A 16,205-nucleotide genomic window follows, 5' to 3' on the forward strand; every position below is an offset into this window, starting at 1 on the left:
TTGTGGAGGTCCAAAATTGGGTGTCAACATATGAACGAACTAAACGTTGAACTCTTTGCACAAATTCATTATTGGGAGTGAAAGACTTATTTGTATTTCCTCCATTTTTTTCACTATTAGATTGAGTGGGTAGCATATCATAGACTAAAAGCATATCATAACAGGATTGTTTTTGCAAATATTGAGTAAAACAGGCTAAAAAAGGTTGATTCATATTGAACCTTAAATCCTAGGACAGGTTGAATCTTAAATGAAAGCACAAGTTTGCTTACCAAAATTGTGAAATAAACACTGGACACACTTTAGTAGGAGAACAAGATAATTTGAACTCAATTCAAGCCCTTATTCATTTAAAAACCAAATTAAATTCAAACCTACTCATTCAAGCCCACGAGACATGGCGAAATTGAATACGAAGTAACGTTTGTAGAAACCCGGGAGAATTGGAAGAAATCATTACTTGCATATCGTGCAGAGTGTTGAATGTTTGCCGGTACAGGACTAACACATGACTAGGCATCTGAAAGAGGTTTTACTAGAGGATGACTGCCTTATAAGTTATTGCTAGAGGCTATCATAATTATCCTCGAAAGCTTAATAATCAACCTCGAGTCACACACTTATGATCTCTAATCGGCGTCAGAACATGGGAACGTGCTATGAGAGAACATTTTTCAATACCAAGTGTGCCGTCATTTCACATTGAGAAGACGATTATGTTTTAATGGTCTAGCTGTAAAAGAAAGCTCTACAAAGAACAAAAGACATCAGAAAATCCCTAGAAGCTTTGCATTATTATCTTGTTCTCAACCCCCCCCCCCCCCCCCCCCGCCGTTTCTCCCCTCTCCCTTGTATTATTCAATTTCGCATATATTTGTATGAAATCACCATCTTGATATTTCACCCAATGCATATTAATTTAAATGGCTTTAATTTCCTTGTCTTTAATCCTTTTCACAAATTTCATAGTTAACCAAATTAACTATTTCTTCAATAAACAATGATGAGAGCTTTAAAATGTGTTATCCAAAGTATAAGAAATCTATATACCAGTAGAAAAGAAAAGGACAAGGTACAAGTCAAAAAATTGCAAAATGCAAAGAACTCTCTAAACATTAGTATGTACAAGCAAAATTTCAAAACTAGAGTATAATATCGTAGTTTAGTAAACTAAAAGGACCTTTATTGCCAACCAAAAAAACTAAAAGGACTTTTTACTAAGAATCCTTGTATTATCCAGCTGTACCGCACAATTTTTTCAAATTTCAAATTCATTTCCACAGAGTCCAAGAGGTCAAATTAAATCTAACCGTTGATTTAGTAACCGTTACCCGGAGCCCCGGCTCCGCCACCCACATATCTCTCAAAACCCTAAATTAATTTAAATTTCACTATAAATTCAACTCCCCCTTCCTCCGTCCCTACACACAAAATTCTCTTTTCATTTCTCTCTGTTTCTCAAAAATTCTCTCAAATTTAAACAAAATGCGTGAGATTCTTCATATTCAAGGTGGACAATGCGGCAACCAAATCGGTGCCAAGTTTTGGGAAGTTGTTTGTGCTGAACACGGCATTGATTCCACCGGAAGATATGCCGGAGATGCTGATCTTCAGCTTGAGAGAATCAATGTCTATTATAATGAAGCTACTTGTGGAAGGTTTGTTCCAAGGGCGGTTCTTATGGATCTGGAGCCGGGTACCATGGATAGTATTAGATCTGGCCCTTATGGACAGATCTTTCGTCCTGATAACTTTGTGTTTGGACAATCTGGTGCTGGTAATAATTGGGCGAAAGGGCATTACACTGAAGGCGCTGAATTGATTGATTCTGTTCTTGATGTGGTTCGTAAGGAAGCTGAAAACTGTGATTGCCTTCAAGGTTTGTTGCTCATTTCTTTTTGGGTTTGTTGTTGTGGATCTGGGGTTTTTTTTTGAGTTATGTATAATGTGTTTTCATTGTGGTTTTTGGTTTTTAGGGTTTCAAGTTTGTCATTCATTGGGTGGAGGAACAGGTTCTGGCATGGGTACCCTTTTGATTTCTAAGATCAGAGAGGAATACCCAGACCGAATGATGCTTACGTTTTCGGTTTTCCCTTCCCCTAAGGTATCCGACACCGTCGTTGAACCTTACAATGCTACTCTGTCTGTTCATCAATTGGTTGAAAACGCTGATGAATGTATGGTTCTTGACAATGAGGCTTTATATGATATTTGCTTCAGAACCTTGAAGCTTACCACCCCAAGCTGTAAGTTCCTTTAAGAATTATGATTTGGTTGTATCTACTTTATAGTTGTTGTACATTACTGTTGAAGGTATTTATGTTTTTTTCGTATTGTTGATGGAACAGTTGGAGATTTGAATCATTTGATATCAGCAACAATGTCTGGTGTTACCTGTTGTTTGCGTTTCCCTGGTCAGTTGAACTCTGATCTCCGTAAGCTGGCTGTGAATTTGATTCCATTCCCAAGGCTCCATTTCTTTATGGTTGGGTTTGCGCCTTTGACTTCCCGTGGTTCACAGCAATACAGAGCTTTGACTGTCCCCGAGCTTACACAGCAAATGTGGGATGCCAAGAACATGATGTGCGCAGCTGACCCTCGCCACGGGAGGTACTTGACTGCCTCAGCTATGTTCAGGGGCAAAATGAGCACGAAAGAGGTCGATGAGCAAATGCTCAATGTGCAGAACAAGAACTCATCCTACTTTGTTGAGTGGATCCCTAACAATGTGAAATCAACTGTTTGTGATATCCCACCTACTGGACTTAAGATGGCCTCCACCTTCATTGGTAACTCTACATCAATTCAGGAGATGTTTAGGCGTGTAAGTGAACAGTTCACTGCTATGTTCAGGAGAAAGGCTTTCTTGCATTGGTACACTGGTGAAGGAATGGACGAGATGGAGTTTACAGAGGCTGAAAGTAACATGAACGATCTTGTGTCGGAGTATCAACAGTACCAAGATGCCACTGCTGATGAAGAGGGAGAGTATTATGAGGATGAGGATGAAGATGATGCTCAAGAGGAGTAAATTGAAACGTTTTAATATGGATGAAGCCAAACCACAACTTCCAGTTGATGTTCTTTTTGGCTATGAGATGTAATAGTTCAAAACTTGAAGCTTTAATATTTTGTAATAGTTCAATTTGCTATGGAAGACTACTTTCAATGTTGTGATATTAATGTGGCGTGTCTGTTGGTGGTTAATTTTGTGTAGCTATTATGCTCTATTTGTGGTGTTGTCTGCTGTTACTGTGTTTATGTTTCATCGTTTAACTTGGCCAGAGATTATGATATTGTTGCACTTGTAAGATTGTCTCAAAACATGTTGAGAGTAGTCCATAGTGAAGAGTACCAATGTTAATTCGTAATTAAGATCAAAGGTTTAATTCGTTAATTGGTTTACTCCTATCACATTATCATGTTTAGAATTGTTTGCTCCGAGTACTCATAATCCATGTGATTCGTATCGTTGATATAGCCATCATCATCGGTATCCTGGAAGACATACCTGAACACGGAAATAGGGATGGACACGCCTCTAATGGTGGTCGAGTGATTAATGAAATGAGGTTTCAAATTCGAATTCAAACAAAAAAAAAAATACTACAAGTCTGCGTTCATTTGTGGTTAAGCTTTGCAATTTCAAATGACATCTGCAGGACTTTGAAACTTTTGTTTTGGGCTTCTAATAGTAACTTGCATTTTTCACACCGTAAAGCCCCATTTCCATGAAATCACTTAGGCCCATGATTTGTGGCTTTCATGATTTCCAGTTTTAATGTTCTTTTTGAAGCTACACGGTGATTTTGTGGGATATACTCACCCAAAATTTGAGTGATATTATTGCTATAGTATTATATATAATATACAAAAGTGAGTTATGGTAGATAATTTACAATACTATACAAACAATCATTTATTCCAAATAGGAAAATGAAAAAAAAAAAAAAGTTATATGTTTGATTGATTCATGAACAGGCTTAGGGAAATCATGAGTTGGGCTGGGCACCAGTGCAAGACTATTCTGAATAATGGACTGCTTTCTTCAATATAAGTAAAAAGCAAACCTTATATTACTCTTCCTACAAAACACAGTTAGGCGCGTATCTAGGGTTGTTCAAAATCGAATCGAAACCGATAATTCGAATAGAAAAAAAATTATTGGTTTTGATTTATTTTTTTTGTTATCGGGTTATCAGTTCTTAACGGTTTGAGGTTTTTCTTAACGGGTTAACCGATAACCTGATAGTAAATTAGATAACTATATTTATACCATTTTGTATATAAAGTCCTTGACTTAGAGTTTGGTTTCCTACTTTTATTATTGGTTGTCTCAAACACTTGGTTATTTTACAATGTAAAAGTGTCTGCTTTTGAGCAAGATGTAACTTGTGAACTCATATGCATGGTTTATTTGGTTTGTCACCTTGTTTTTAAGTGATTTTCAATGTTTTTTTGTGTCAAATCGTAGCGGTTAAACCGATAATCGAACCGATAACGATAAAAAACCAATAAACCAATAACCGATAAGTCAATATCTTAATGGTGCTATAACGCTTTAGCATCTCCACAAATCGATAACCAATAAGCCAAACCAATAAACTTCAAAATCGAACCGAACCAAACGCAGCCCTAGGCGTATCTAGGGGGTTTTGTGGATTCAATGCTCTCCTTCCTAGATCATATATAGTACTAGCATTATATTTTTTTAAAGGCTTGAATATAGATGTGTGAATCTACATTCAAAATATCATTATGCGATGATGATTGAGTTGACCTCTCTAAATAAGGTTAGAAATTTAAATCTTATATCTATCTTATTTTTATTCTTCCTAAAATTGAGCAACACCTCTCCAAGTAGTTATCGATAACACTTTTGGCGTTTTAATTGATTTTTATTTTTGCTTTAATCTTTCAAAATTTTCAAGTGTGTCACATTGAAAATTACTTTAAAAAAAGTTTAGCAATGTAAGTTTTTTATAATTAAATTAAATGTGCGCATTAAAATTTAAAATTAATAGTATACTAGATGATATAGCACACAATTGATGGTTCATATATTAAACCTATAATTTCAAAAGGTTAATAGGTTCGTATTAACGACCTAAAAATCAAAATTGATAAAATTTATATCTAAAATTCATATTTTTTTCATAATAATACTATATCTATTCTTTCGAATTCCTGCAGGGGTAGGGAGTTTGCGAAGGGGCCAAACTCACTAGGTAAATTAATTAGAAAGTTGGCATAGTAAGGCAAAATGTGGCATGGGTTGGTCTAGTGGGTCATAACAAACCAAATAGAAGCTTCGGCCAAAATGTGGAATTTTTTAACAGAAAATTGCGAGTGTCCTACCGTTTACCGCTCATCGTCAACTACACGCTACGTCCACTATTATTCGTCAACAGAAATGGGAGTTGTTGATTTTGGTAGAAACATCTAAAGAGTTTGAAACCTTCAACAAGCAGACATAAGTGATGCTTCTGCTCCTATTGAAACGTAATTGGGAACTCTTTCATATGGATGAAGCCAAACCGCAACTTCCAGTTGATGTTCTTTTTGGCTTTGAGATGTAATAGTTCAAACTTGAAGCTTTAATATCTATCTTGTAATAGTTCAATTTGCTACGGAAGACTAGTTTCAATGTTGTGATATTATTATGTGGCTTATCTGTTGGTGGGTGGTTAATTCTGTGTAGCTATTATGCTCTGTTTATGCCTTTGTCTGCTGTTACTACGTTTCATCGTTTAACTTGACCAGAGACGATGATATTGCACTTGTAAGATTGTCTCAAAACATGTCCATAGTACTCCATCATCAGCGATATCCTGGAAGACATACCTGAACAGGGAAATAGGGATGGAGCTGAACTAATTATGGGGTGTGGCTAGTTCAAATTGTAGGGGATACCACTTAGGCCCAAGTTTTAGTATTCTTTTTGAAGCTATGATGTGATTGGGCCTAACAGTTTCCAATACTAACTTACTAAGCAATCATTTAAAGTTGTATGTTTCATTGGTCCATGAACAGGCCATGAGTTGGGCTGGGCACCAGTGCAAGACTATTCTTACTATGGACCGCTTTCTTCCATGTAGAATCAACTTGCTTTTAGTTTCTTCTATATTACACTAAAGTGTTATATCTTTTTACTTATTTATCAAATACCATAAATAAAACCCTTATATTATTTTTGCTACGTTTGGGAAGGGGCAAAACCTTAGAACAAATTAAATTAAATTAATTAAAAGTTGGCAAAATGTGGCATGGGTTGGGTCAAGTCTTATTGACTTGTCAAAACAAAACCAAATAGAAGCTTCTAAACGTAGGCCAAAATGTGGAATTTTTTAACAGAAAATTGCAAGTGTCCTACCCTCAACTACACTATTTGTCAAATTCCACCACTAATGATTTGACAATCAATTAATTATGCTGCCTATTGTCAATGGAACGTTATTTCCACGTAAACACTTTTATTGCAACCCTCCTCCACCTTTTAGCTTCCCTTTTTATAAATTTACCAATCTCAAATCTTATGGTTATAAGAAGAAAAATAAAATACCTTATATATACATTGTAATTTATTGTTGAGGAAACCCTCTCGCTACCCCCTAAAGTTGTTATCTGCCCATGCTTACACGAGTCCGTTTACGTTAGTGGATAAAATTAAGTGAGAGTGGCGGAGCCAGAATTTTTAATAAGGGGTTCAAAATCTGAGAAGTACACACAAACTAGTGAAAAGGGGTTCAACATCTATTATATATACCTAAAAATAATTTTAACCATGCATAAATAGTAATATTTTCCGCCAAGGGGGTTTGGTTGAATCCCCTATGCCTCCGCCCCTTATGTAACTAATGAACATCAAAATGTTAAAAAAAAAAAAAGTTATATTTTTAATTGTTGAAGTTAATTTTATAAAAAAAAATACTAACTGTGTGTTTCGACAAAAGCGATGGAATTGGAAATAAACTTAGTGTATTTGGTAAAATAAAAGTGTTGATAAATATTTTTCATGTTAAAATGATTGAAATATCTTTGAAAGACATGTATCGATATTATAATACTATAGTTCTATAATCCTAAATTTGAGGTGCTCAACTTACGACCTTTACCCTGACTAAAAGGTGTTTATAAACTAATTTGACCGACTCATATACTTAACCAAATATTTCTCTAAATTCTTTAATACAAGTTCAAGTTAATAAGCCGAATAAAAGGTGAAATCTTAGAGACTAGAGTAATGGGCAAATAACAAACACAACAAGTTCTTGATTTTCGTAGAAAGATCTAAAGGTTTGAAACCTTCAACAAGCAGACATAAAAAAGACGTGTGTATTTTTAGTCGTCAATTACAAGGCACGACTAAACTTACTACAAATAATAAGAGAATCAAACAAATAATTATTTTTTAATTGGCAATGAAGAAAAAGAGAGAAAATTAAATAAATAATTAGTTTAGCAAACGCGTGGGCTCCACTATGTTTACACAAGGACCTTGACCCTTTGAGCTACCAGCCATGAACTATCCCTTCATATTGAATTAACATATAATTCGCGGTGAAATCAGAATTTTTATATAAAAGAAAAAACTTTAAATTGCATGTCAAAGTAAATTCAATTTTTCGTTTTTCACAATTCGCATAATATAATTTGTAGCTCTGCCCTTGAATTTTCAAAATTCATAAACAAAAACAAATAACAATACAAATACACCACTTACCCAAAAATAAAAAAATAAAAAAGGAACGACCAAAAATAAAAAGTAAACGTGTGACCACATGTCATCTTTGGTTTCTCATTGTCATATTTTCCCTATATATTCAAGAAACCCCTCTCATATTACAAAACACAATTACTAATTAAACTTCATTTCTTCTTACAACATTTCTCAATTACAACATAAATCCTTACAAAAACACATTCTTAATAACCAAAAGAACAAAGAAAGAAGAAAAATGGCTTTATCCATGAAGCACTCTTCCATTATTCTTTTCTTTGCTTCCACCCTTTTCCTCCAAGTCGCATTAGGTATGTTCATATTAAATTTATTTTCATAATTTTGATCATATATATCATGCTCGTTATTAATATGAATTAACATGTATCGGAGAATTTCAATGCACAAAGCTCCAAACATTCAAAATCACATTGAGTCTATTTTACATAGTATCTTGCATTTTCTCTTTTGAAAAGACTATTTCCAAAGTTTAAACTCATGACCTGATTGCGAAACAACAACTCTTATCATCATGCAAGATTTCCCTTCATTCGATAGGTATACTATGCAGAAGTGTCAAATGAGCAATTAAAAATGGATTGAGTTAATAAATAGATGAACTTATAACTCGTTCAAAAGTTACTTGAGTTGAAATGAGTCAAGCCAGATGGTTTAAACAATAGGTCATAATCTAACCACACCCAACTATTACCAAGTTAACTTTTTTTTTTCTTTATTACGATTATATATAACATATCAAAATCTTGTTACAGGGGAAATCACATGTGAAAATTTGCCAACAAATATTTGTTCATTTTCAATCTCATCATCTGGAAAGCGATGTTTATTAGAGAATTCAGCAAACGAAGATGGAAAATTAGAATATCAATGCAAGACATCAGAAGTTATTGTTGCAAACATAGCAGAGTATATTGAAACAGATGAATGTATTAACTCATGTGGTGTTGACAGAAATTCTGTTGGCATTTCTTCTGATTCTTTACTTGAACCTCAATTTACTGCAAAACTCTGTTCCCCTTCTTGTTATCGCAATTGCCCCAACGTTGTTGATCTTTACTTCAACTTGGCTGCTGGAGAAGGTAAATAATATGATTTGTTTATTTAAATGATTATACACACACAGTTTTTCTTTCTGTTGTCATTAACGTTACCTTTTTCAATTGAAATTTGCAGGAGTATACTTGCCAGATTTGTGCAGCAAACAGAGGAGCAGCCCACACCGCGCAATGATTGAGTTATTGAGCAGTGGAGCTGCTGCTACTGATGCTTCTGCTCCTATTGCTTCTGAAGATATTATTGTTGGTGCTCCTGATATTTCCCCTGCTTCTTTCTAATTTATATATATTATGTATACTATATTCTAAAAATTATTTTCCTTGGGAATTTGTTCATGAAAAGGAGAGGAGAATTTGTTCTTATATTATTAAGATTGTAGTATAGTAAGAAATGGAATTTTGATCTCATTGTTGATTTATTTTTACATAGGATTTATACGAAATTGTTGCTGTGAGAGAATCTGTTTACCAGTTTTTCTTCTGCTGAGACTTTAATAAAATGTTTTTCTTTCTTTACATGTCTCTTATTTTTCATTTTAGTTATCGAAATTATCTTTCTTGCCATATTTACTTTATCAAAGACACATAGATATATGTATCTCATGTATATGGGCAAATCAAATGTAATTTATTTCAGATATATTATATCGAAGTGTGATTCGTATGTATTTGGATATACTAACTCTCTCGCTCGCCTCTCTCCCTATGTATCTGTCTATCAGAATGTATTTGATATCAAAGATACATGTATCTGACTTGAAATCTAAAGGAGTGGTGTATGTTACTTGAAATTTGGTACGGAATTATTAATTAGCAAGTCAATATGTAATTTATTTCAACCTATAGAGTGAATAAGTATTTAAGCTAGAAATGTTTGTGTAATTAGTAGTTTTTCTCTGATTTAAATATTAAAATAAGCCCTGTATCTTTCTTTTGTTACCCCATCATGTAATAGGTTGCTTGACTTGTTAGAGATTCGGTTTATGATATACTTTTGTTTGATTATTATTGTTTTCATCACACTCAACTATGTTGTAGTACTTCTTTTTACATGGGATGCTAAGAATTATATTATTAATTATATCAAAAGAGACAAGGAACTTGGTGTTCGAGTTGTGGGATAATGTGTTTCTAAATGAATCTTAATATGACTCATGATCCTTAAAACAAGAAAATTCTTGAGTTTGGAGTCTGTGGAGAGGGTAGGATGTACGCAAATTTTATCACTATCTCGTGGAGGTAGAGAGATTATTTATGAATAACTTGAAAAACACAACAGAAATTAATAAATCTACACGCATAAGTATACGTAACATAATTTATTGACACTTGGGAGAACAAAATAACTATGTTAAAACAGCAAAGCCAAACAAGTTGAGATTCCATTTCTATTAAACAAATCAAGAACAAAAGGGGCAACAGAGGGCAATCTATAATTCTCCAATGCCTTGACAGAATGTGAGCACAAAATCAAAAGTAATTTAGTTTAGAAATAAACTATCGACATAGTAACAACTTTATATCACAAGCCCTTTAAATATAAGAAACTTGAAAAATCAAGTAATGTAAATCTACACACTAGTATTTTAATTTTTGCTCCTTTTGCCTTCCAACTTTGTGGCTTCTTTTAGTGCTTCTTGGGCATCATTCTCCATCCCAAGGGTAAAAAGGGCAACAGACTGAAGATAAAAGGCGGTAGGCCACTCAGAGGATATAACCTGAGCTTGCATTGCATCTCCTAGAGCCTCTTGTGCCATGTCGCTCATCAGATAACACAAGCAGCGCCTCGCGTATATGGTTGGTGACACCATGGTCCCTCCATCATTGAACTGATACAACAATAATAGTATTAATGTAAGACTGTGTTAAAGGTAGACGTGAATCATTAAGACGATGAACAATTTTAGATGGTCAAACCTGTGTGTAGCATTCAATGGCTGTTATGAAATCCTTGGCTCGGAAAGCAGCATCTCCTTGCTGCTTAGAATTCAAGGTTTCCTGCATCTGATTAGTCCACATTTGGAAAGAAAGCTGCAAACATATCAATGATCAACTTAGGTATAATTGTAGGTAATGAAAGGAGTATTACACAAAGTGTCTCTAATACACAGTAAGAAAGAAGAGCAACAGATCACTCAATTCTTATGCTAAAACTAGCATAACAATAAGTTCATTTTCTCCCTAATCAAATAAATTATTGTTCATGGCCATCATATCACTCTATTATTTGCCTTTTCATTGGGAAGACTGAGGTTCAAGTAAATGCCAACACATTACAAACGTATTTGGTAGCAAAGTATATTTGTCATGAGATCTGACAAGCTACAATAGCAATTAAAAGAATACTATTACACTGTTCAAGCATAGCATAGATATTCATTTGGGACAGACGAAATTAAACATACAAGAGGGCGAGGGGAACTATGAATTTTATAGCCCAAATTTGTTCACTGTAATGAGAAAAACTACCCTACAGAAAGGAAAGTTTTGAGTTAAAATAAAAAAGGGGAGAAATCGAGAATCTTTTTTACACCTAATGGAAAAGAAAGAGAATAGACTGCTGAATAGATGTTATCATGTTTTTAACCGATGGAGTGTTGTACTATGAAAAGTCACAATATAACATTAGCATATCTTACTTCTAATTATTCCAGTAGTTACTGTCATAACAGTTAACACAAAACATCTTAGAATGCTTACATACCGACGAGAATATTACAAGGGCATAATAGTGATAACATAGGTCCCACTGGAAATGATATTTGATGGAAATAATGCACAAAATCTCTCTAAAAGGGAAAAGAAAGTGGGCTCTTACATGGGAATTATTAGAGTATACACATGATAACAAACTTGAATCACTATTTTTATCCTTTCTGGTCGTGGGGTTGAAAGTATACCAGAAACAGTCTCTATATTTCTATGAGGTAGGGGTAAGGTTGTGTACACTCTACCCTCCCAAGACCCCACATGTGGGATTACTCTAGGCATGTTGTTGTTGAGAAGGCAGGATTGTATTAATGTATAAACAAAGTTGATGCCAAGGGAATGAAAATATGGAAAAGCAAGATGCAGAAAATGAAATAAGTCGATGGTAACTAAGATACCAGTAGAAGAAACATGTTGAGAAAATGGATGTCATTCATACAAAGTGTTCAATGGGAGAGGGAATAAGATTAAGTGTGTGAGATCACGAAAAGAATACTTTAGCAAGAAAGCAGCTTCCGTATTCTTACTTTTCGAGAAACAAGAGGGACAATGTACATTTGGAAATCATTCATCATCAATAAATAGTAAAGGGACAAACCTCATTGGCAATTCCTTCATCATCCTTGTACCCCGTCTTTTGCAATATCTCATGAAGGACAGTCAGATCTCTTCTCAAACATGCTTCACCCATTGTTGTCAACACCAATGGTTGGGGTGGGGTTGCAGCTCCATGTCTAATTCCCAGCAAAACATGTGATGGTACCTGGAATTACATCATTAGGAAGTATAAGCATCAAGCATTATTGATACAATAATTATTGTTTTGTTTGATATGGTAAACTTCACCCCACACTCCCCCACCCCACCCCACCCCACACACACAATCTTTTAAAGACGTCACGACTTTTCTACTTTTTGCCCCTATGTGACTTGAAACACCGTTTTCATGCTTGGGGATGGGAGATTTCTTTCCACTAAGCCATCACTCTCTTATCGAGTTGTATGAGACAGTTGAAAAATAAATAAAAGGAAAAAAATCTAGTCAGTAAATTCTGAGGCACATTTTACAAATATAAATAGACCGTGCTTCATATCCAAGAGTCAGAAGATTGTGTTCAATGTCACTCCACAACCACGGATGCACTTTCAAGTTCCATGAATAGTTGACGACATAAACTAGGGTCACAGGAGACACTTCTGTTCTATTGTGAGAGCCAACCTCACTGAGAATTCAGACGACCAAATTTCAAGTGTCAAAGTTAAAGGAGAATGTATATTATGAAAAGAGATTGCAACTCTTCAAATGTTGGAATGATCTCAAAGCAAGTCAAGGGGGATTCAGCAACTTTGATTGTACCTCTGTTTCTTTCTGAATGGCAATAAGAGAATTAACAAGAGATTTTGCATTTGGCCTCTCACGTGCTTCATACTGTAAACAACGGGTGGCAAGCCGCACTAGCTCGGTTCCATCATCATTAGAAAAATCACCCTCCAAACAAGAATCCATCAACATCGACAAATTCTTCACCCGGATCAGATCAAGTGCCTACAGGAAGGTAAAATAAAAGCTTACATTTAGGTACTTTGATAATAGAGTCAATAACGTGCACTGTTACATGGATTTCACATTAAGAGATGACATGATTTTCAAGTAAAAGGGTCCAACAATATTTCAAAACTTACATGGCTTGGAGGTATATGTTTTCCACTCAAAAGATCTAGCAACATTGTTCCAAAGCTGTAAACTACACTTTCAGATGTCACTCTTCCTGCCAATCATTAAACTCGTCTCAGTTTTTGCAATAGTTCAATAAAGGCATGAAATCATAATGGTACTAAAGGAAATTGCTGGCTGCAAGATATACATAAATTAACAAAGCAGCACCCTCTCAAAGCTAGTTTTTTGCAGAAAACAACTAAAAGACACCAGGAGTCCACAATATAGAACACTAAGATGAGTAAATAATAGCTAAGAAAAACAGATATTTGACCTGTTCTCATGTATTCTGGAGGAGTGAAAGCCAAGTTTGTACTATAACTTTTTCCATCTCTACTGTTCTTCATCAGGCCAAAGCAAGAGAGTCTAGGATTACCATCCTGTAGAATGCAAAACAAAATTACAAAGCCACACAAACAGCAACTTATTAAGGTTAACAAACATGAAGGTAAAACTAATTTTACCTGATCAAATAAGATTCTGTACGCATTAAGATCATGATATATTGCTCGACCCTTACTGCTGCAGTATTCCACAGCTTGAGCTAAGTAAAAAGCCACCCTCAACCTCATTGCCCACTTCATAGGTTGGCTGTCCCCTATTGCATTTCATAGTAAATCAAATATCAGCATTTACCCTCAACTCATGAACTGATTCATTAGCCTTGTCAAGATATACTACAATTAAGGAAACAGCCACCAAAACAGCACGTCACAGTCAATCTACCCTTAGAGAACACAATTCTTCAAGCCCATCGCCCATCATATCCCTTAGACTGCTAAATCATGAAATTCTATAATCTAGACCACATCAGCTTCAAGGAGTTATAACATAATGCTCCTACACTCCACATTGCAGTTATAAAGATTCAAGTATTGTTTAATCAAGACTTGAATGAAATCTCACAGTGAAATAAATGCTTTGCAAGGGTCTCATTTGGCATGAACTCAGCCACGAGCAACCTTTGTTCCCCTTCACAGCAACATCCAAGTAGATTCGCCAGTCTCTCACTTCTCAGATTCCCCACCGCTTTAGCCTCATCCTGTGCATTACATAAACAGTGTCCAAAACAAAGCTCAACATACAAACTGGTAGAATAAATTGGATAGATCAAAAAGAAATTGTGTTGACAAAGCTTGTACTATGACAAATATGTGCTCTCACTCTCTTTCTCTGAGCATTTAGATAAGGTGGCCATACAGAATTCAACATGATTGTATTCCCAGTGGCGGACTTAGAGTACAGTTTACAGGTTTACAGGAACCAGTAGCTTTTTCTTAGGCCTTGTAAATGCATTAAGAAATTCACCAAACATCTATAAATATCTAACCATAAATTTTGCAGTAGGAACGCATAAATTTTAAATCTTGGATCTGCCTCTGATTAAAGCAGGCTAAGGTCTAACTTAGTGTCTACTACCACCTATCAAAAACAAATCTTTTCATGTGCACAACAAAGAATTAGCCCCACTTTAAGTAAATAAATGTGTCCTTTTTCTATGATTACACATAATAATTCAATAAAAGAACTAGAGTTTCATCAAAGCTAACCAAGAATTGGCGAGAATCTGGCCAAGCAGACCTATTGAAGCGTTTAACAGCAACCCAATGACCATTCTCCAGCAACCCTTTAAAAACCACATTTGGGGCTTTCTCTCCATGTTCAGACACAATGTTATCCGCAGAAAATCCTTCAGTTGCAATCATCAGCACATCAAGACTGAATTCAGTAAAACTCGGCAACGCGTTTTTCCCATTTTCCCCTCCATTCTCTGCACAGATTACACTAATAAACTAACAAAACGAACAAGAACAGCAAATGGCATCAACCCATTCAAACAAAATCACATAGAAAATAGAGATTTTCTAAAAGAAAGAAAAAAATACCCAGATCAGATAAATCATGAGGAGATGGTTTACGGCTTGAATGCCAGCAGCAGAAAGAGAATTTGGAAGAACGACCACCCATTTCACAGCAAAATCTATCAGATTTCTTGAAAAAAACTTATACCCTCTTCAAGTATCAACAGAACAAAAGGGGGCAAACTGGAGACAGAAAAAAAAAAAAAGGTGTCTTTTTTATACTATATGGTATATACCAACTTTCTTTCTCAAGGAAAAAGATAATTACTATGTGGGTATCCAAAGAAAGAATTTTTTTTAAAGCTTTGTAAGCTCTGTTTTGTTGTTTGAAGATTAGATAAAAGGAGAAAAATGGGTTATATGAAAATGGTTGAATGATGAAGAAACAGTGATTTTCATGTGTTTAACTTTTCAGAGAAAGATGTGTTTGTGCTGCAAAGGGAATGACCTTTTCTCTCTTCATTTCTACTACTATTCTAGATTACAGATATATATATATATATATATATATCTATATATATCTATATTTCTCTCTCCATGTCTCTGTTTTGTTTTTTTATTTCTATTCTAGTCTAACTTTTCTGCGTTTGAACTTCCCTTTTTGTGCTTACACATATTTTTTTTTATCGGTGTTGAATACATATATTGAATTTGAACCTGAGATTTCTGAATTAAGGATAAAAAAATAGAGTGTACAAAAATCTAATGAACTAATAAATCGAACCCAAAAAAAATGTTATTAATTTATTGCTAGTGGTTATTGAATTAACTGTCTTTAATGGTTTTATAATAAAAAAAATTGGGTTATTATTTCGGTATTGGTTTTTAATATTGGGTTATTGAGTAGGCCGGTAATCCATTAAGACTATAGTAATTTACTATTTTTACTTATACATAAATATTAAATATTAATATCAATGTCTTTGACATTTAGCCTTCAATTCATACTTTACTGTAACTTTGAGTTCACAACTCCACATTATACAAACCGTCAAAACTCAAAATCTAAAGTGAGAACTCTATACCTCTTAATTTCTATTATTGTCTTGTCACGAAAAATTTAGTAGCGAAATCATATATTTATTTGATAAATATTTTCTTATTGATTAAATCGAAAATGA

The 16,205-nt window shown here is 34.5% G+C and overlaps 3 protein-coding genes across 3 annotated transcripts; 2 read left to right on the forward strand and 1 right to left on the reverse strand.

Annotated features, from left to right (window-relative positions):
* Positions 1 to 1,287: 1,287 nt before the first annotated feature.
* On the forward strand, positions 1,288 to 3,179 carry LOC125823373 (tubulin beta-2 chain-like). The gene is made up of 3 exons (XM_049502756.1): positions 1,288 to 1,879; positions 1,977 to 2,246; positions 2,349 to 3,179. The coding sequence occupies exons 1-3, from the start codon at positions 1,486 to 1,488 to the stop codon at positions 3,029 to 3,031; spliced, it is 1,347 nt and encodes a 448-aa protein (XP_049358713.1). The 5' UTR covers positions 1,288 to 1,485; the 3' UTR covers positions 3,032 to 3,179.
* A 4,660-nt stretch (positions 3,180 to 7,839) lies between these two features.
* LOC125823374 (uncharacterized) lies at positions 7,840 to 9,312 on the forward strand. Its single transcript, XM_049502757.1, has 3 exons — positions 7,840 to 8,031; positions 8,494 to 8,820; positions 8,915 to 9,312. Exons 1-3 carry the CDS (start codon positions 7,959 to 7,961, stop codon positions 9,073 to 9,075), a joined length of 561 nt encoding a protein of 186 aa, XP_049358714.1. The 5' UTR covers positions 7,840 to 7,958; the 3' UTR covers positions 9,076 to 9,312.
* Positions 9,313 to 10,155: 843 nt separating this feature from the next.
* LOC125823380 (serine/threonine-protein kinase BSK5-like) lies at positions 10,156 to 15,553 on the reverse strand. The gene is made up of 10 exons (XM_049502763.1): positions 15,109 to 15,553; positions 14,773 to 14,993; positions 14,129 to 14,264; positions 13,687 to 13,820; positions 13,497 to 13,602; positions 13,189 to 13,274; positions 12,863 to 13,051; positions 12,104 to 12,268; positions 10,714 to 10,827; positions 10,156 to 10,625 (listed from the first exon to the last, which is right to left on the reverse strand). Exons 1-10 carry the CDS (start codon positions 15,188 to 15,190, stop codon positions 10,383 to 10,385), a joined length of 1,476 nt encoding a protein of 491 aa, XP_049358720.1. The 5' UTR covers positions 15,191 to 15,553; the 3' UTR covers positions 10,156 to 10,382.
* Positions 15,554 to 16,205: the final 652 nt, after the last annotated feature.

Source organism: Solanum verrucosum, unplaced genomic scaffold (assembly GCF_900185275.1).
Source record: "Solanum verrucosum unplaced genomic scaffold, falcon-dt-bn FXZP01000013.1, whole genome shotgun sequence".
In the NCBI taxonomy this organism is placed as follows: Eukaryota; Viridiplantae; Streptophyta; class Magnoliopsida; order Solanales; family Solanaceae; genus Solanum; species Solanum verrucosum.